Source organism: Gnatocerus cornutus, chromosome 6, assembly GCF_029298725.1.
Source record: "Gnatocerus cornutus isolate USDA-ARS CGAHR chromosome 6, icGnaCorn1.1, whole genome shotgun sequence".
In the NCBI taxonomy this organism is placed as follows: Eukaryota; Metazoa; Arthropoda; class Insecta; order Coleoptera; family Tenebrionidae; genus Gnatocerus; species Gnatocerus cornutus.
In genome coordinates this window covers 13,500,293-13,520,659 of record NC_142238.1, presented here as the reverse complement: position 1 = coordinate 13,520,659, position 20,367 = coordinate 13,500,293, and the positions used below count along the sequence as shown (strand labels likewise).

The 20,367-nt window shown below is 35.2% G+C and overlaps 3 protein-coding genes across 5 annotated transcripts in view; 2 read left to right on the top strand and 1 right to left on the bottom strand.

Moving 5' to 3' along the window:
* Window positions 1-20,367, bottom strand: part of gogo (thrombospondin-1 like protein golden goal) — a 64,920-nt gene that overhangs the window by 9,992 nt on the left and 34,561 nt on the right. The gene's annotated exons all lie outside the window — the stretch shown is intronic.
* On the top strand, window positions 1,875-9,382 carry LOC148173138 (fatty acid synthase-like). Its single transcript, XM_088038726.1, has 19 exons — window positions 1,875-2,347; window positions 2,401-2,604; window positions 2,652-3,608; window positions 3,660-4,082; window positions 4,129-4,361; window positions 4,408-4,756; window positions 4,801-5,058; window positions 5,105-6,083; window positions 6,142-6,272; window positions 6,324-6,480; window positions 6,528-7,174; window positions 7,219-7,374; window positions 7,420-7,671; window positions 7,719-7,872; window positions 7,921-8,276; window positions 8,325-8,616; window positions 8,665-8,922; window positions 8,970-9,299; window positions 9,356-9,382. The coding sequence occupies exons 1-19, from the start codon at window positions 1,875-1,877 to the stop codon at window positions 9,380-9,382; spliced, it is 6,636 nt and encodes a 2,211-aa protein (XP_087894852.1).
* On the top strand, window positions 12,511-19,925 carry LOC148173137 (fatty acid synthase-like; the record flags this gene model as incomplete). The annotated part of the gene is given in 20 exon segments (XM_088038725.1): window positions 12,511-12,977; window positions 13,031-13,234; window positions 13,282-13,447; window positions 13,449-14,215; window positions 14,267-14,444; window positions 14,500-14,699; window positions 14,746-14,981; window positions 15,029-15,374; window positions 15,415-15,672; window positions 15,720-16,698; window positions 16,753-16,883; window positions 16,935-17,091; window positions 17,139-17,785; window positions 17,830-17,985; window positions 18,035-18,286; window positions 18,334-18,487; window positions 18,536-18,891; window positions 18,939-19,230; window positions 19,279-19,536; window positions 19,584-19,925. Coding segments are annotated over 20 exon segments (6,546 nt in total), but the record flags the coding sequence as incomplete, so codon positions are not given.

The window sequence follows — 20,367 nt, the reverse complement described above, 5'->3', positions numbered from 1 at the left end:
CAAAATTGACAGTCATTTCGAAATACAAACGCAACTCTTGAATTTTTGTCTCAAATATGTAGACAATCCACTGTAAAACAACATGCATAATGATAAAAATGAATTGGTTAGATCTGTGCGAATATATTCATATCACACTAGTGACTTTTAGTTTCCGAAATGGATGTAAAAAACATGAACCATCTAAATATGTGAAATACGTCACTTTTTTATAAGGTTGTAGAAAAATGACATTTAGAATAGATAAGAAATGAACTATTGTCGAAACTTATGATTTCAAGATATCAAGATTTTCGTTTACTTTTAAACAAGTTTTGAGCATAGAGAATTTTGACCACAAAATGTTTGGAGAAAATTTAGTAGACAATTTCAATACAATTTCAAAGTCTCGTGTTCCAACTACTACCACTTATTTAATCCCAATTAACTTTTAAATCGACTTTTTTTTTATATTTATGAACTGTTTAATTAGCATTTGTCCACTAATATTTATTATACATATTATACATACAGGATGTCCGGAAAGTCGCGCACCACCGTGATACTGTAACATCGGAAAATGCCATAGATCACCAGAAAAATGTTAAAAATTTCCATGTCTTCAATTTTTCGAGATATGATGGGTTGAAGAGGCAAATTTTGATGCGAAAATTAACGATTTCTGTGCAATAATTTTACGTTCAAACGAATTTGTTACTTAAAGAACATTTTGCGTAAAGACATGGTGCCAAAAAATCGGAAAAATCTTGTAAGAAATGCCCGAAAACTGCTACCAAAATTTTTGATTCAACAATTTCGATCGGTGTGGCATCGTTCACGTGAAACCATAGTTACATTACTCGTTCATAAGCCGACCTGATTAACGCCAACAATACAACAGCAACGTTACTATGGCTTTGAATACTGGAAATTTAAATTATTGGAGGAAAAGTTCAGCAATGTTGCCATTTTCCTAATTTTTTTTTTGCGTCTCCTGCGAAAACAGAGAGTCAGGATTTTTTTTAACATTTCTTACCACCCAATTACCCCCTTTTAAGGTAGTGCGTCACTTTCCGCACACCCTGTATGAGTCTAAGGACGCAAATTATTCACGCCAAAAATCAGTTATTCTCGAGATCGTAGATGGAGAGAATGCAATTTTTGGAATGAATAATTTATCCTTACACTCGAATATAATACTAAATTTTATCCAAAACATCTGTTAGTTGCAATTAAGGCATTAAAAAAATTGACAGAAGTGACTGCAGTGACACATTTTTAGCATTTAGAAAGCCATGCGTGCCATGTTGTCAATTTTCCTTATGGCTTCTAGAGAATAATACTTTATATGTCTTAAGTGAGTGAATAAAGATCACTTTATTAGTAAATTTTGGATAAATGTATTTTAGTATTCAATAACCATAAATAAAAATAAAAAGTAAATTTTAAACGCAAAATACATCGCATAAAAATATCTAAAAATGCCAATTTTTGTCGATATTGGTTTGTGCATGCCAATTTCTACAAATGGTTTGAGCCTGTTCGAGTGTTAAACGTACCTTAAGAAATCTTATGGCAGAAATCAGCAACTTGGATTTCAGATTTTATTAATACGATGGTAAGAAAATAAAAGAATCTGATTGCCTTAAAAAATGATGAATTATTCTCGCTGATATTTACCTTCTATAGGTAGTTATTGCCAAATGGGTTGTTAATATGATTGGTTGAAATTTTTGGAGGGTAATAGTTACGTCACCTTTTGAAATCAAAATTGGTAATCCATTCTAAAAAAACAATTGACGAATTTGAATTTCAATTCATATTTAAGAAGCCCGTTGTTGAGATTCGTTCAGTGTCACGGAAACGTGCTGCCAAATTTATTTCCATTGTTGAACATGAGTTCTAACGATCGCTTTGATGAACCCAACTACCAATATGGTCGTTGGTTGTCTTCGCCTCCACCTGGTGAAGAAGTGGTTATTTCGGGAATGTCAGGTCGTCTTCCTGAATCCATTGATATCAATGAATTTCACAATCATCTCCTCAACAAAGATGATATGGTGACTGATGATAACAGAAGATGGGATATCAATCATCCGGAGATTCCACGAAGATTTTCTAAAATTCGGAATATTGATAAGTTTGATCCTGGATATTTTGGAGTGTCTCATCAGCAAGCTAATCAAATGAATCCTGATCTACGGTTTTCTATGGAAGTGGTAATTGAAGCTATAATGGATGCTGGTATAAATCCCAATGAGTTAAAAGGTACAAAAACTGGAATTTTTTTGAGTGCTGCTCTAGATGGTCTACAACGTCATTCTTTTTCTACTGATACTCCTGACAGTGAGATCTTGGGAATGTCAGGGTATGTTGTTTGATGAATAAAATACAATATAATTTGAATTGATTCAATTTTAGCTACCTTCACTGTATCTTGGTAGATAAAATAAGCCACTATCTAAAAATAAAAGGTCCAGCTTGTGTCATGGATACTGCATGCAGCAGTTCCATGATTGCTTTTGACGCCGCTTTCAAAGCTGTCAGAAGTGGTGTTTGCGACAACGCCTTAGTTGCAACTTGTCATCTTATTTATCATCCTGCATATACTCTTCAATTCTTTCGGTAATGTTTCTAATACTCTAATGATTTCAATGATATTTTTTTTTTAGATTAGGGGTGTTAAGCTTTGATGGAAGATGTAAAGTTTTTGACGAAGAAGCTGATGGTTATGCCCGAGGAGAAACAATTGCTTGTCTTTTTTTACAAAAAGCAAAAAACGCTAGACGTGTTTATGCAAAAATTGTCAATGTCAAAGTGAACCAAGACGGTTACAAAGAACAAGGAATTTCATTTCCATCGTCTAAAGATCAGGCTTCTCTTATGAAGGAAATATACGAAGAAAGTGGAGTACATCCTTCACAATTGAGTTATTTAGAAGTTCATGGCACCGGAACTTTAATCGGAGATCCAGAAGAAGTTGAAGCGATTGATAGAGCACTGGCGCAAAAAAGACGCCAAGAACTTCTAGTCGGTTCTGTGAAATCAAATATAGGTCATACAGAAATTGCCTCCGGATTGTGTTCCATCATTAAGGTTTTACTTGCTATGGAGAGTGGAGTTATATCTCCCAATATTAACTTAAAAAAAGTCAAAGAAAGCTTGGGAGGAATCGTAGAAGGTCGAATGAAAGTAGTGTCTGAGCTGACTGAACTTGTAGGCGAGGAAGCTATTGTTGGAATCAACAACTTTGGATTTGGTGGTAGTAACGTGCACATTATTTTAAAAAGGAATCGAAGAAACAAACTTGATGTGAAAGAACCCAAAGATGAACCTCCAAAACTCGTTTGTGCAAGTGGGCGCTCAGTGGAGGCGGTCCAGAAACTGTTATATACTGACAAGATGGACACCGAATATATTGGACTTTTACATCAAATCTTTAAGTCTAATGTAACCGTTCATCCTTACCGAGGTTTTGCTGTTATTTCTAAGAATGGGGTTGAGACTTTGTCCGTAAATTTGGCGTCTCAAGCACAATTCTATATGTTTTTCGGAAAATTTAATAACAATTTTAGAGCATTAGGATTGTATTTATCTAAATTTCCAATTTTTCAAGACACAATAAAACGGTAAGTAAAAATGTTGGTAATAACATAAAATTTATTGTCATGTTTTTAAAGAATCAACATGGTTCTAGAAAAGATGAATGTTCCACCTTTTGACGACACTTTAAAAAATAAATCTGAACCACAATTTGCCTTTGTTGGTGCTGCATGTGTTCAAATCGCAGTTATGGATATTTTGAAACAGTTAGACCTGAACCCAAAAGCCGTCTATGTTGATTCATCTTGCAAATTCTTGTCTGAATACCAATGCGCTCGCAAAAGTTTAGAACAAGCAATTTTTGAGAAAATCAAAAGTATAAGATATGACGTGAATTTTAATGTTTCGGAAGTGAAAACTGAGAATGCTTTGATTTACGAACGTCTGAAGACACTGAACAAAAACAACATTATTCTTAATATCTCGGATGCAACTTTAAACGGAAAAAATGTTTTAATGATTGATGGTACCACGGTTACATTCCTTGAAGTCTTGGGAAAGTAATTTAAAATTTGTTTTAATATAAGAATTTAATTAGTTTTGCAGATTGTATCAAAATGGCCACGCTCCTCAACTCCACAAATTGTATTCAAAAGTTGAGTTTCCGGTAAGTCGTGGCACTCCAATGATTTCGCCTTTGATAAAGTGGCACCATGATAAAAGCTGGCCAAGTCCCAAGTTTACCGCATCTAATAAACTTTCTACTTTCATACAAAAAAAGTTTAAAATTTCATTCATGTTCGAAGATTATAAGTTTATTTCAGGACATTTGATTGATGGTAAATTACCACATGATTAGTCACTTCAATAATACAACAATTTTAGGTCGAAATCTTTTTCCTGCAACTGAGTACTTGCATTTGGTTTGGCAAGCTTTTGTGGAAAGATATCATTGGATGGTCAACGATGTTTCGGTTGTTTTCACTAATTGTAAATTTCTGAAAGCTGTAACCATGCCGGAAAATGGTTTTGTGAACCTGATGGTGACTATTCAGAGAGGAAGTGGCTACTTTGAGATTTTAGAAAAAAACTCGATTATTGTCACTGGCTACATCAATAAAGGAGAGGAAGAAACTTGTCTCCAACCAGTAGATTTTAAGGAAGAAGATCCTACCAATATGTTGCAGCATGAAGAAATATACAGAGAGTTGAATTTACGAGGCTACAGTTACAGGTATGTGCTGTAAAAATCAAAACAAAACGTTAATTGTTTTGTAGTGGTCTGTTTAATAGTATCCAAAAATTCAATCTTATCACTTCTACTTGTTTGATCAAATGGCACAACAACTGGGGCGCTTTTATGGACAACATGTTACAGATGATGATTCTTCAAACTGACTCTAGACTCCTTTTCGTTCCTGTTGGTATCAAAAAAATTACTATTAATGCAATGAAGCATTTAAATATTGTTGACCAACTCGGAGACACAGAACCTTTAGTTCCTGTTTATATCAACAAAGACGCAAACATCGTCAAGTAATGAATTTCGATCACGGTTAACATCATGATAATTAATTTTTAGATCTGGCGGAATCGAAATAATTGGTCTTCATGCTAAATCAATTATTAAAAGAAAAACACGCCTGGAACCGGTCTTGGAAAGATCTGTCTTTGTTGACAATTTTTCTGATCTAAGCCTGCAAGACGCTGTTAGAGTTAATACTCAAATTGTTCTTGAAAATAATTCAGGAAATTATTTTAAAGCTGTGGAAATCACACAATCAAAGTGTGATTTTATCTTACCTTTGGTTAGTAAAGTTCTGGATGACATTCCCATGGTGGTTCCAGATCTATTTATCTCTTCCAAAGATAAAATCGAAGAAATTCCAGGCGTTAAAATAGATAACATTGCTCTAACATCAGAACATACATTTCTTCTGGTTATTGGTACAAAACTCTTGGAACGAGACGATTTGAAAACAGTTATGGTATCTCTAAGTAATACTGGATTCATTTTATCGCGCGAAGATATTGATTGTGTACCTGAACATACAACTGGTGTGGAAATTGTAACAACTTATGTCACTGACAAAGAAAAAATTGTTTTGTTTCGGCAAACACCACCAATTTTAAACAGAAAGTTTATAGAAATATCTTCGACTGATTTTGGATGGATACCAGAGTTAAAAACTGCCATTAGTACTGACGAAAACGTGGTTCTTTACTCGAAAAAAAAACTTGAAGGAATATTGGGTTTGGTAAACTGTATAAGACGAGAGCCCAACGGGAGTAAAGTACAATGCTTCTTTACCGTCGACGAAAATCTGGAATTTGATCTGAGGAATTATAAAGACCAATTAAGAAAAAATCTTGCAGTCAATGTGTTCAAAAGCGGAAGATGGGGAACATATAGACATTTGCTCCTTGAAGAAGAAGCAAAAGTTGAGTGTGAGCACTGTTATGCTACCACTGTCAATAGAGGTGACATTTCAAGTTTACAATGGTTGGAAACGTCTTTAAGTGAAGATACTCCTTTACCAAACGAGAAAGTGTTTGCGTCAGTACGTATTTTTCCTTAAAATTTTTCTTTCTGTGTTATCTATTTAAATTTTGTTTCAGGTTTATTACTCCGCACTGAATTTTAAAGATATTATGGCAGCCTTAGGACGTGTTCCTATAGAGGTTCTTTCCCTCAGTCGTATTAATCAGGAATGTCTTATAGGTATTGAATTTTCCGGGCGAGTTTTAAGGTAGAAGATACTCTTTAAAACTACTAATCGTTGTTATTTAATTTATTGTAGTGGACATCGCGTGTTTGGAATGGTAGACAACATTGGTTTAGCTTCCCAGGTCAAAGTTGACACTAGTATCTTGTGGAACGTTCCAGAATCATGGACTCTGGAAGAGGCAGCCACAGTTCCAATCGTGTATTCAACTGCTCTCTACGCTTTTCTATCGGTAACAGAATGGTTCAAAAGTATTGTTGTTTAATCATGGTTTCAAAGGTTGGCAATCTGAAGCGTGGTTCTTCGGTTCTCATCCACTCCGCCACTGGTGGTGTAGGTCTCGCTGCATTAAATGTATGTCTTTATTACAACTGTGACATTTTTGTCACTGTGAGTACTCAAGAAAAACGTGACTACCTTAAAGCGCACTATCCTCAAATTTTGGAAAGTCACGTTGGAAACTCACGTGATACAACGTTTGAAGAGATGATCAAAAGGGAAACGAATAATCGAGGAGTCGATTTTGTCTTAAACTCTTTGGTAGATGATAAGTTAGAGGCTTCGGTGCGGTGCTTAGCGAAAAGTGGATGTTTCTTAGAAATTGGTAAATTTAATTTGGCGAACAATACCTCGTTGAATCTTTTGTTCATGGAGAAAGGAGCGAGCTATCATGGTATTATGATAGACATAATTGTTGTGGGTTCAAAAGAGAAGAAACTAGAGTTGCATCGACTATTATCTGAGGGTATTGAAGCAGGTTACGTAAAGCCTTTACCACGAGTTGTGTTCAAGAAAGAAGAAATTGAGACGTCGTTTCGCCACATGATGACTGGTAAACACATTGGTAAAGTCTTGGTGAAAATGCGAGATGAAGAAAAAGTGACAATTATTACCCCCAAAAAAATGAAATTCTCTGTAACGCGAAGGTGAGCTTTATTTTAAAATAACATTGATAACAATAACGACACAGATTTAACTGCGACGTACGGTTCTCTTACATTATCATTGGTGGTCTCGGAGGAGTTGGCCTAGAGCTCGCTGATTGGTTGGTTCTGCGAGGAGCAAAAAAGCTAATTTTGGTTTCGAGAGCAGGAATTCAAAGCGGATACCAAAAGCAAAGAATCAGGTAGAAGCGTTTGTTACACCTATCTGTGACTGACTAACTTTACAGGCTTTGGGAATCGTACGGTATCGTCGTCAGAGTCACCACTAAAGACGTTACAACAAAAGAAGGATGTTCTGACTTGCTTAAAGAAGCAACAAATTTGGGTCCCGTTGATGCCATCTTCAATTTGGCTGTCGTCTTGAAAGACGCGCTCTTCCCAGATCAGACAACTGATTCGTTTTTGACATCGTTGGCACCAAAAGCCAAAGCAACGGAATTCTTGGATCTGTTAACAAGGACGCTGTGCCCTCAATTAAGGTGTGCATTAACACACTCAGTCTGAAAGTTTTCACATTTTGTTTCAGATATTTTGTTGTTTTTTCATCAGTGTCGTGTGGTCGTGGCAATGCGGGCCAAACCAACTACGGAATGGCGAACTCCATCATGGAAAGAATTTGTGAAAAACGCAAATCTGAAGGTTTACCGGCCATTGCCATCCAGTGGGGAGTAATCGGCGATGTAACTTCAATTTTTTTCTCACCAGTGGTTACAGCAACTTTGTTTTAGGTCGGATTGGTTACAAAAATGGTGAAAGAAAACAAAGAGTTGGTCATTGGTGGAACTCTTCAACAAAAAATCTCCAGCTGTCTAGAGGTGTTGGATCGTTTCCTAACGCAAAATAATCCTATCGTGTCCAGCATGGTGGTTGCAGAAAAAGGTAACAAAAAGTATGATGCGGATACACCAGCAGAAGCCATTGCAAATATTTTGGGAATTAAAGACTTAAAAACAGTGAGTCTCCACTCAACTCTGCCTGAATTAGGAATGGATTCGATGATGGGTACTGAAATTGTGCAAATGTTAGAAAAAGAGTTTGCCATTTATGTCACACTCACAGAAATACGGAACTTATCATTATCAAAGTAAAGGAATCCTACAGAAATTTTATCGGGTAAAACAATTTTTTGTAGGTTACTGGAAATGGAAGGTGCCGAAACTAAGAAAAAAGAGGAAAGTAGTGGAACAAAAACGAGCACAAACATCTTCACGCAGTATATTCCTCGGTGGACCAACAATAATCTCCCTATAGTTGAACTTAATAACAAGAAAAGCAATACTGTTGCGGTATTGTTTCCAGGCTTCGACGGTGGTTTCACTCAATTGCAACAACTGCACAACTTGGAGACTCGTCTTTTGGGTTTTCAGTACTACTGCTGCGATTTTGGAGAAACGATTCAAGAGTTTGCTACCAACATTTTACCGGTGAGATTTATATTTCTTGTACGTTTATTAAGGTGAATCGAATTCTAGCACATCGAAAGCATTTTCGAAAACAAGAAATTCATGTTCATCGGCTACTCTTTCGGAGCAAATGTTGCTTTAGAGGTGGCTGTTCTTCTAGAAAAGAAAGGTTACACCGGGAAAATCATCCTCCTTGAGGGCTCCCCAAATTATCTAAATTCTGCAGTGAAAAGTTACTATATTTCACAGTCAGAAGAGTTGGATAATACGATTCTGCTACAAACTCTTTCCTTGAGATTGTCAAGTGAAGAAATTTTGCAATTAAAAGTAAGTTGTAATTTATTACAATTTTGAAAATCATTTATTTGCTTCAGGGTAATTTTGAAAAATGTAAGAATTTTTCCGAAAAACTTGACATCATAGTCACGGATACACCAGCTGAGGTTTTGACTAAAACCAATTTTAGCAGAGAAGCCGCTGTTGCCTTACACAAACGCGTCAAAAGCATTAGAACTTACAATTTTAGTCATCAAAACATGCAGTCGGAATTATTTTTGATAAAAGCAGAATATTCTTTGGTGGAAGCAAGTGATGACTACCAATTATCAGAAATAAAGAAGCCTGCTTTGATAATAACGGTAGAAGGAAACCATATTACAATGTTAAATAGACCGGAAATCTGTGAATTTATCAACAAAGTTATAGTATCTGAATAATTGTAAAAATATTTAAGAAGGTGGTTGTACTATTTCAGGATTAGGTTCAATGTAAAACTCTATGCAAGTGATCTTATTAAAAAATGAAGCAAGACTTTATAACTTCCTCACATTTCCTGCTATTCATAGCTTCATCATTCCGTAAGAAATTACCTCTCTTGTATGAAAACGCATCAAGAATCTGTTTTACAAAAAGCGACAGTGAGAAACTCATTTCTAAGTGAGATTATGCGCTCAATTTCACACTTTCGGTAATTTTTGGGGGTCGGTTTGGAAGCGATAAACAGAATAGTGTTGTCAGTACCGGCGCGGTGGCTTCCTACATGTTTTTAAAAAATTCCAGAAAATATAAATTTTTATAATTTCAGAAAGCATTGATTTCTTTTCCTTCAGTTAACGAGATTTATTTGTTAAATTAAATAAAGTGAAATGTAAACAAATTATTAAAAAATGAATCAATAAATTTAAGAAAATTTAAAATAAGCTTCCAAAATTATCGCTTATAAATTAATATTATAGGTATATGTATAAATGTGGTAAAGCAAATCTTGGTTTCCTTACACAGTTACAATCCGAAGGAAAATATCTCCAATTGATCAAATCTGACTTTCAAATAATGTTTTCTGATATTAATTTGACGAGTGAATTAAATGTACGTTTTTCAAAAATTAAAGAGGTTAATTTGTATCCCAGACGTACAGACGAAAGAGTTAATAAAACGAGTGACTCTTGGCCATTTAAACTATTATTATAGAAAATAGACGGCAGCAGAAGACTGTTGAAAGCAAAATAGCATGAATGACACTGAAAAAGCACGACCGTTTTTGCCCACACACCTTGTGTTTACCCGAACCGATGGAACGAAGACGGACGGATTTCAATGATTTCTGATATTTTGAAACAACGGTTTTTGCCGACAGACCTCGGTTTTTCCGACCGTTTGTTCTAACCAGAACCAGGTTTGTGGGGCCCTTTACACTGATGTTAAATAGAAAAAGAGATTTAGTTTTCGCATAGAGAGTAGTATCATAGACACTAGTATCAGCAATAGTTCATAAGTGTGTATAAATTCTAAAACATTACATCATTAGGGGTCAATTTCAAGTTATTTATCGACATCGTTAAAGGTGTTTGTGACGTAGCAACGCCAATCACATTACGACTATCTTAGCAACGTCGCTAAATAGCGACGCCGCAAACGACTTGATATTGACCCCTTAGTATGTTAATATACTATAATAATTAACAATCTTTCGATTTTAATAATACATATTCATTATCTATTGTATGGACATGTCGAAGAAACGCACAAGGTGTAAAACGTAGTATGAAGATAATAGGATTAGAATTTGCATAAGGTATTATATCACTGCAATACATATACAATAGGATTTATTAAAATTTTGAATTATAGAGCAAAAATGATTTGAAAGACATACTTTATACCTTCTAAAAACATGTGTCTAAATATGAACATTTTTTTAACAAAAAATAATCAGTAGCTTTGTCCAGATTGCATACCAAAAACGCGAAGAAAAAACTCTAGACAATTAGGGCCCAGAACTTGATGCTGAAGACTACTCTTTTGATCAAAAATTACGTCGATATTTCAAGGTATTTTATGTGACGGTCACTTTTAAAACAAAAATTAGATCATCCAAAAAACCGTAAACCGTACCAATAAAACCGTTACGAAAAAAAAAATTACTTGCTAAACTTACTTACTAAAATTCGTAGAAAAAATAGTCTATGAAATCTGTAACTGATAAAATTTCAACGTCTCGAGTCTATCTACTCTCAGCGTTGAAATTTTATTTCAACTGCTTGCTCCATAATATACTCTTTCCAATTCCTACTAATAAAGTGTTTATTTTATAAATTAAATTTTATTTAATCCCAATTAACTGTTTGAACATGCATTTTTCTACTAGTGAATTAAAGTTAGCTTATTTCACTGTTAAAAAAGTTACGAAAGGCACATTTTGTGTTACATTTCAATGTAGGTACCTTTTTTCTCAATGTTCTTTCGTATTCGTGTTTAGACAAGTTTTATCAACTTTGCTCACTTATAGTCTAAAAGTGTGTTTGAAATGATAAAAAACCTAAAAAGCCTCCCACAAGATGTTCTGAAAAAAAAACTGTAGTTGCAGTATCCAACTTATAGCCAGAAAAATTAAAATTAGTTTACGAAAAAAAAAACATAAGTAATATGTTTTTTAAATTCTACAAAATTGAAAAAAAACTGTATGATACACGTAAACAAACAAACATATATTCAAAAACATTACCGCCTTCGGCTTCGGCTTAAGCGCTAAACTATTGTTCTTCTTTATTCATTTATACCATAATTGAGTACATTATATTATAAGGAGTCGAAATTAAAATTATTGTATTAAATCCAAACAATTGTGACCAAAGCGATAGCCGAGGCAATGCAATCTGGATGAAATTCGAAAAGCGATTCTGCTTACTACATATAAATTATGATAAAAAAAACAACTGTGGAAACGTGCAGTGTATTGAATAATTAATAACTAATAATTGTTGCTCATATCAATGGTTGTATTTTGACATTCAATTAATCGAAAATAAAAAATAAAAGGGTAAATTTTAAACACAGCTTAACGTGTAGTTAAGATCGGATAAAAATATTGTAAGATTATAAGTTAATAAGATTTTGCTTAAGCCACAAGTAACGATTCAATTGCGCAAACTGGTTTATGCATGCCAAATTTCACAAATGGTTTAAGCGTGTAAACGTACCATAAAAAAATCTTATGGAAGAAATGAGCAATTCGGATTTCGGAGTTTGGATCAAAACACCAAATCTATTACCTAAATCATGTCGTTAAATGTACAATCAATTTAATATTCCTACGATAGTATTTAAAAAAATAAAAGAATCTGATTGGTTTAAAACATGATGAATTATTTTTGCTAATATTCACTGTTGCTACGTAATTATTGCCAAATGCGTTAATATGATTGGTTTAAATTTTTGGAGAGTAATAGTCAGATACATATATACAGTCACCTTTTGAAATCAAAATTGCAAATCCATTCAGAAAAGACAATTGGCGAATTTGAAATTCAATTCATTTTAAGATTTGCTACTATTTAAGAACCCCTTTGTTAAGATTCGTTCAGTGTCACGGAAACGTGCTGCCAAATTTATTTCCATTGTTTAACTTGAACATGTTCTAATGATCGCTTTGATGATCCCAACTACCAGTATGGTCGTTGGTTGTCTTCGCCTCCACCTGGTGAAGAAGTCGTTATTTCAGGAATGTCGGGTTGTCTCCCTGAATCCACTGACATCAATGAATTTCACAATCATCTCCTCAACAAAGACGACATGGTGACTGATGATAACAGAAGATGGGAAATCAATCATCCGGAGATTCCACGAAGATTTTCTAAAATTTGCAATATTGACAAATTCGATCCTGGATATTTTGGAGTGTCTTATCAGCAGGCTAATAAAATGAATCCTGAGCTACGACTTTTTATGGAAGTGGTAATTGAAGCTATAATGGATGCTGGTATAAATCCCAATGAGTTAAAAGGAACAAAAACTGGAATTTTTTTGAGTACTAGTCTAGATGGTACACAACGTCATTCTTATTCTAGTAATACTGCTGACAGTGAGCTTTTGGGAATGTCAGGGTAAGTTGTTTGTTAAATAAAAAGCAATATAATTTGAATTGATTCAATTCTAGCAACCTTCACTGTATCTTGGTGGATAAAATCAGTCACTATCTAAAAGTAAATGGTCCAGCTTGTGTCATGGATACTGCATGTAGTAGTTCGATGAATGCTTTAGACACCGCCTTTAAGGCCGTCAGAAGTGGTGTCTGCGACAACGCTTTAGTTGGGACTTGTCACCTTGTTTATCATCCGGCATATGCTCTTCAATTCTTTCGGTAGGGTTTCTAATACTTTTATTACGTCTATGATGCATTTCTTTTAGATTGGGGGTGTTAAGCTTTGATGGAAAATGTAAAGTTTTTGACGAAGAAGCTAATGGTTATGCCCGAGGAGAAACAATTGCTTGTGTCCTTTTGCAAAAAGCAAAAAACGCTAGACGTGTGTATGCAAAAATTGTCAATATCAAAGTCAACCACGACGGTTTCAAAAAAAAAACAAGGAATTTCTCTTATGAAGGAAATATACGAAGAAAGTGGAATAGACCCTTTCCAGTTAAGTTATTTAGAAGCTCATGGCACCGGAACTTTAATCGGAGATCCAGAAGAAGTTGAAGCTATTGATCGAGCATTGGCGCAAAAAAGACGTCAAAAACTTCTAATCGGATCTGTGAAATCAAATGTAGGTCATACAGAAATTGCTTCCGGAATGTGTTCCATCATTAAGGTTTTACTTGCTATGGAAAGTGGAGTTATATCTCCTAATATTAACTTTAATAAAGTTAAACAAAACCTGAAAGGATTGGTAGAAGGTCGATTAAAAGTAGTATCTGAGTTGACTGAACTCGTAGACCAGGAAGCTATAGTTGGGATCAACAACTTTGGATTTGGTGGTAGTAACGTGCACATTATTTTAAAAAGGAATCCAAGAAACAAACTTGATGTGAAAGAACCCAAAGATGAACCTCCAAAACTCGTTTGTGCAAGTGGGCGCTCAGTGGAGGCGGTCCAGAAACTGTTAAATACTGACAAGATGGACACCGAATATATTGGACTTTTACATCAAATCTTTAAGTCCAATGTAACTGTTCATCCTTACCGAGGCTTTGCTGTTATTTCCAAGACTGGAGTTGAAACTTTGTCCGTAAAGTTGGCGTCCCAAACACAATTCTATCTCTTTTTCGGAAAATTTTATAACAATTTTAGAGCATTAGGATTGTACTTATCTCAGTTTCCATTTTTTCAAGACACAATAAAACGGTAGGTAAAAATGATGGTTTTAACATAATATTTACTAACATTTCTTTAAAGAATCGACCTGCTTTTAGAAAGGATGAACGTTCCACCTTTCAATGACATTTTAAGGAATAAATCTGACCCACATTTTTCCTTTTTAGGTGCCACATGCGTTCAAATTGCAGTTGTAGATATTTTAAAACAGTTAGACCTAGACCCAAAAGCCGTCTATGCTGATTCCCATTGCAAATTCGTGTCTGAATACCATTGTGGTAATAAAAGCTTAGAACAAGCAATTTTTTGCAAAGATTAAAAGTAAAAGACATGACGTAAATTTTAATTTTAATGATGTTTCGGAATCGAAAACTGAAAATGCTTTAATCCACAATCGTCTGAGAATGGTGAATAAAAACAACATTATACTTAATATCTCCGACTTTACGTTAAACGAACACAACATTTTAATGGTTGATGGTACCACGATCACATTCCTCGAAGTCTTGGGAAGGTAATTTAAAAGTTGTGCTGTTATAGAAGTTTAATCAGTTTTGCAGATTGTACCAAATTGGCCACACTCCTCAACTCCACAAATTGTATTCAAAAGTTGAGTTTCCTGTTAGTCGTAGCACTCCAATGATTTCGCCTTTGATAAAGTGGAACCATGATAAGAGTTGGTTCAGCCCTAAGTTTGTCGCATCTGCATCAAAACTTTGTACTTTCATACAAAAAAAGTTCAAAATTTCATTTATGTACGAAGATTATAAGTTTATTTCAGGACATGTGATTGACGGTAAATTACCACATGATTATTCACTTCAATAATACAAAAATTTTTAGGTCGAAATCTTTTTCCTGCAACTGAGTACTTACATTTGGTTTGGCAAGCTTTCGTGGAAAGATATCATTGGATGGTCAACGATGTTTCGGTTGTTTTTACTAATTGTAAATTTCTTAAAGCTGTAACCATGCCGAAAAATGGTGTTGTCAAACTGATGGTGACTATCCAGAAAGGAAGTGGCTACTTTGAGATTTTAGAAAAAGACTCGATTATTGTCACTGGCTACATCAATAAAGAGGAAGAAAGTTGTCTACAACCAGTAGAATTTAAAGAAGAAGACCCTTCAAATATGTTGCAGCATGATGAAATATACAGAGAGTTGTATTTAAGAGGCTATAACTACAGGTACTATTAAAATAGAGACAAAACTTTAATTTTTTCGTAGTGGTCTGTTTAAAGGTATCCAGAAATTTAATTTTGACAATTCTGTCGGTTTGATCAAATGGGACAACAACTGGGGCGCTTTTATGGACAACATGTTACAAATGAAGATTCTTCAAACTGATTCTAGACTGCTTTTCGTTCCTGTTGGTATCAAAAAATTTAGTATTAATGCAACGAAGCATTTAGCTATAGTTGAACAACTCGGAAAAACAGCATCTCTAGTTCCAGTTTATATCCACAAAGACGCAAACATCGTCATGTAATAAATTTCGATTACTGTTAACATTATGATATATTTTCTTTTAGATCTGGCGGAATCGAAATGGTTGGTCTTCAAGCTAAATCAATTGCTAAAAGAAAAACACGCTTGGAACCGGTCCTGGAAAGATCTGTCTTTGTTGACAGTTCTTGCTATCTAAGTTTACAAGACGCTGTCAGAGTTAATACTCAAATCGTTCTTGAAAATAATATAGATATTCAATTCAAAGCTGTGGAAATCACACATTCAAAGAGTGATTTTATCTTACCGTTGGTTAGTAAAGTTCTGGATGACATTCCCGTGGTGGTTCCCAACCTAACTATCTCTTCCAAAGAAAAAATAGAAGAAATTCCCGGTGTTAAAATTAATAACATCGATCTAACATCAGAACGAAAATTTCTTTTGGTTGTTGGTACAAAACTCTTGGAACGAGATAATTTGAAAACAATTATGGTATCTTTAAGAGATAATGGATTTATTTTGACGCGCGAAGATCTTGATTGTGTACCTGAAAATACCACCGGTGTGGAAATTCTAACAACTTATATCACCGACAAAGAAAAAATTGTTTTGTTTCGGCAAACACCACCAATTTTAAATAGAAAGTTTATAGAAATATCTTCGACTGATTTTGGATGGATACCAGAGTTAAAGACTGCCATTAGTACTGACGAAAACGTGGTTCTTTACTCGAAAAAAAACCTTGAAGGAATATTGGGTTTGGTAAACTGTATAAGACGAGAGCCCAACGGGAGTAAAGTACAATGCTTCTTTACCGTCGACGAAAATCTGGAATTTGATCCGAGGAATTATAAAGACCAATTAAGAAAAAATCTTGCAGTCAATGTGTTCAAAAGCGGAAGATGGGGAACATATAGACATTTGCTTCTTGAAGAAGAAGCCGAAGTTGAATCCGAGCACTGCTATGCTACCGCTGTAAATAGAGGTGACATTTCAAGTTTAAAATGGTTAGAAGCACCTCTCAGAGAGGATACTCCTTTACCAGATGGAAGATTGTTTGCATCAGTACGTATCTTGCCTTAAAACTTTCCTTCTGTCATTATTTAAATCTTGTTTTAGGTTTATTACTCCGCAGTAAACTTTAGGGATATTTTGGCAGCCTCAGGGCGTGTTGCTGTAGAGGCCCTTACAAACAGTCGTATCAGTCAGGACTGCCTTATTGGTATCGAATTTTCAGGACGAATTTTAAGGTAGTAGGTACTCTTCAAAACTGCTTATAGTTGTTACTTCATTTATTATAGTGGACATTGCGTGTTTGGAATCGTAGACTACACAGGTTTGGCTTCTCATGTCAAGGCTGACTATAGTCTCTTGTGGAACGTTCCAGAATCGTGGAATTTGGAAGGCGCAGCCACAGTTCCAATCGTGTATTCAACTGTGCTCTACTCTCTTCTATCGGTAATGGTTCAAAAGTATTGTTCAGTTGTTCAATCATAGTTTTAAAGGTTGGCAATCTTAGGCGTGGTTCTTCAATTCTCATCCACTCCGCTACTGGCGGTGTAGGTCTCGCTGCATTAAACGTATGTCTTCATTACAACTGTGACATTTATGTCACTGTGAGTACTCAAGAAAAACGTGACTTTCTCAAAGCGCACTATCCTCAAATTTTGGACAATCACATTGGATACTCACGTGATACTACTTTTGAAGACATGATCAAAGCAGAGACAAATAGTCGAGGTGTCGACTTTGTCTTAAATTCTTTAGTAGATGATAAGTTGAAGGCTTCGGTGCGGTGCTTAGCGAAAGGTGGATGTTTCTTAGAAATTGGAAAATTTGAATTGGTGAACGATACCTCGTTGGATCTTTTGTTTATGGAGAAAGGAGCGAGCTATCATGGTATTATGATAGACGTAATTGTTATGGGTTCAAAAGAGATGAAACTAGAGTTACATCGACTATTATCTGAGGGTATTAAAGCAGGTTACGTAAAGCCTCTACCACGAGTTGTGTTCAAGAAAGAAGAAGTTGAGACTTCGTTTCGCCACATGATGACTGGTAAACACATTGGTAAAGTCTTAGTGAAGATGCGAGATGAAGAAAAAGAGACAATTATTACTCCCAAAAGAATGAAATTCTCTGTAATGCGAAGGTGAGCTTTATTTTAAAATAACATTGATAACAATAACAACACAGATTTAACTGCGACGTACGGTTCTCTTACATCATCATTGGTGGTCTTGGAGGAGTTGGCCTAGAACTCGCTGATTGGTTAGTTCTGCGAGGAGCAAAAAAGCTAATTTTGGTTTCAAGAGCAGGAATTCAAAGCGGATATCAAAAGCAAAGAATCAGGTAAAAGAAGCGTTCATGTCACCAATCTGTGACTAATTCATCTTTACAGTCTCTGGAAATCGTACGGTGTCGTCGTCACAGTTGCCACTCAAGACGTTACAACAAAAGAAGGATGTTCAGACTTGCTTAAAGAAGCAACAAACTTGGGTCCCGTCGATGCCATCTTCAATTTGGCTGTCGTCTTGAAAGACGCGCTCTTCCCAGATCAGACAACAGATTCGTTTTTGACATCGTTGGCACCAAAAGCCAAAGCAACGGCATTCTTAGATCAGTTAACAAGGAGGCTGTGCCCTCAATTAAGGTCTGCATTAACACACTCAGTCAAAATGTTTTTACATTTTGTTTTAGATATTTTGTTGTTTTTTCATCAGTGTCGTGTGGTCGTGGCAATGCGGGCCAAACCAACTACGGAATGGCGAACTCCATCATGGAAAGAATTTGTGAAAAACGCAAATCTGAAGGTTTACCGGCCATTGCCATTCAGTGGGGAGCAATCGGCGACGTAACCTCCACATCTTTCACAATATTAGTTACAGTAGTTTTGTTTTAGGTCGGATTAGTTGCAAAAATGATGAAAGAAAACAAAGAGTTGGTTATTGGAGGAACTCTTCAACAGAAAATCTCCAGCTGTTTGGAAGTGTTGGATCGGTTCCTAACGCAAAATAGTCCTATTGTGTCCAGCATAGTAGTGGCAGAAAAAGGTAACAGAATGTATGATGCAGATAAACCAGCAGAAGCCGTTGGTAACATTCTGGGAATTAAAGACTTAAAAACAGTAAGTCACCACTCAACTTTACCAGAATTAGGAATGGATTCTATGATGGGAACTGAAATTGTACAAATGCTAGAAAAAGAGTTTGCTATTTATGTTACACCGACAGAAGTGCGAAACTTAACATTAGCAAAGTACAGAAATCCTTCGGAAACTACTTCGGATAATGCTCTTTTTGTAGGTTATTTGAAATGGAAAATGTCGAAACTGAGAATAAAGAAAAAACTAGTGAAACAAAACCGAGCACAAACATCTTCATGCAGTATCTTCCTCGATTTACCGACAAAGATCTTCCGATAGTCGAACTTAATAACAAGAAAAGCGATAATGTTGCGCTTTTGTTCCCAGGCTTCGATGGTGCTTTTACTCAACTGCAACAGTTGTTCAACTTGCAATTACGTCTTTTGGGTCTTCAGTACTACTGCTGCAATTTTGGAAAAACGATCCAAGAGTTTGCTAACAACATTTTGCCGGTGAGTTTCATATTTCTTATACTTTTATTAAGGTGAATCAAATTCTAGCACGTCGAAAAAATTTCCGAAAACAAGAAATTTGTGTTCATCGGCTACTCCTTCGGAGCAAATGTTGCTTTAGAGGTGGCGGTCCTTTTGGAAAAGAAAGGTTACACCGGGAAAATTATCCTCCTTGACGGCTCCCCAAATTATTTAAATTCTGCAGTAAAAAGTTTCTATCCTTCACAGTCAGAAGAGTTTGATGATGCAATTCTGCTACAAATTCTTTCCTTGCGATTGTCAAGTGAAGAAATTTTTCAATTCAAAGTAAGTTGTAATTTATTATAATTTTGAAAATAATTTATTTGTTTCAGGATAAATTGGAAAAATGTAAGAATTTTCCCGAAAAACTTGACATTATTGTTGCAGAAACACCAGCTGAGGTTTTGACGGAAATGAATTTTAATAGAGAAGCCGCTATTGGTTTACACAAACGCGTCAAAATCATTAGAACTTACAACTTTAGTCATCAAAACATGCAGTCGGACTTATTTTTGATAAAAGCAGAATATCCTTTGGTGGAAGCAAGTGATGACTACCAATTATCAGAAATAAAGAAGCCTGCTTTGATAACAACGGTAGAAGGAAACCATATTACAATGTTAAACAGACCGGAAATCTGTGAATTTATCAACAAAGTTATAGCATCTAAATAATTATAAATTAAAAATATTAAGAAGGTGGTTGTACTATTTTAGTATCAGGTTCAATATAAAACTCTATAAAAGTGATCTTATTAAAAAATGAAGCGAGACTTCATAACTTCCTCACATCTCCTGCTATTCATAGCTTTATCATTCCGTAAGAAATTACCTCTCGTGTATGAAAACGCATCAAGAATCTGTCTTACAAAAAGCGGCAGTAAGAAACTCATCTCTAAGTGAGATTATGCGCTCAATTTCACCCGCCACAAGCAACGGCCTCCGTAAACTATTCATACTCGTATTTCACCAACAGGGAATTTGTGAGCAGTAATGCTTTTTCCCAAATCTAAACTTTTTCTGATGTACTTAAATCAGAGTAAAGTTAGCGAAGAATTTTTAATTCTAAAGTTGCGAGTTGGTCTTGCAAACAATGGCCTAGTTCTGGAACTGTAAA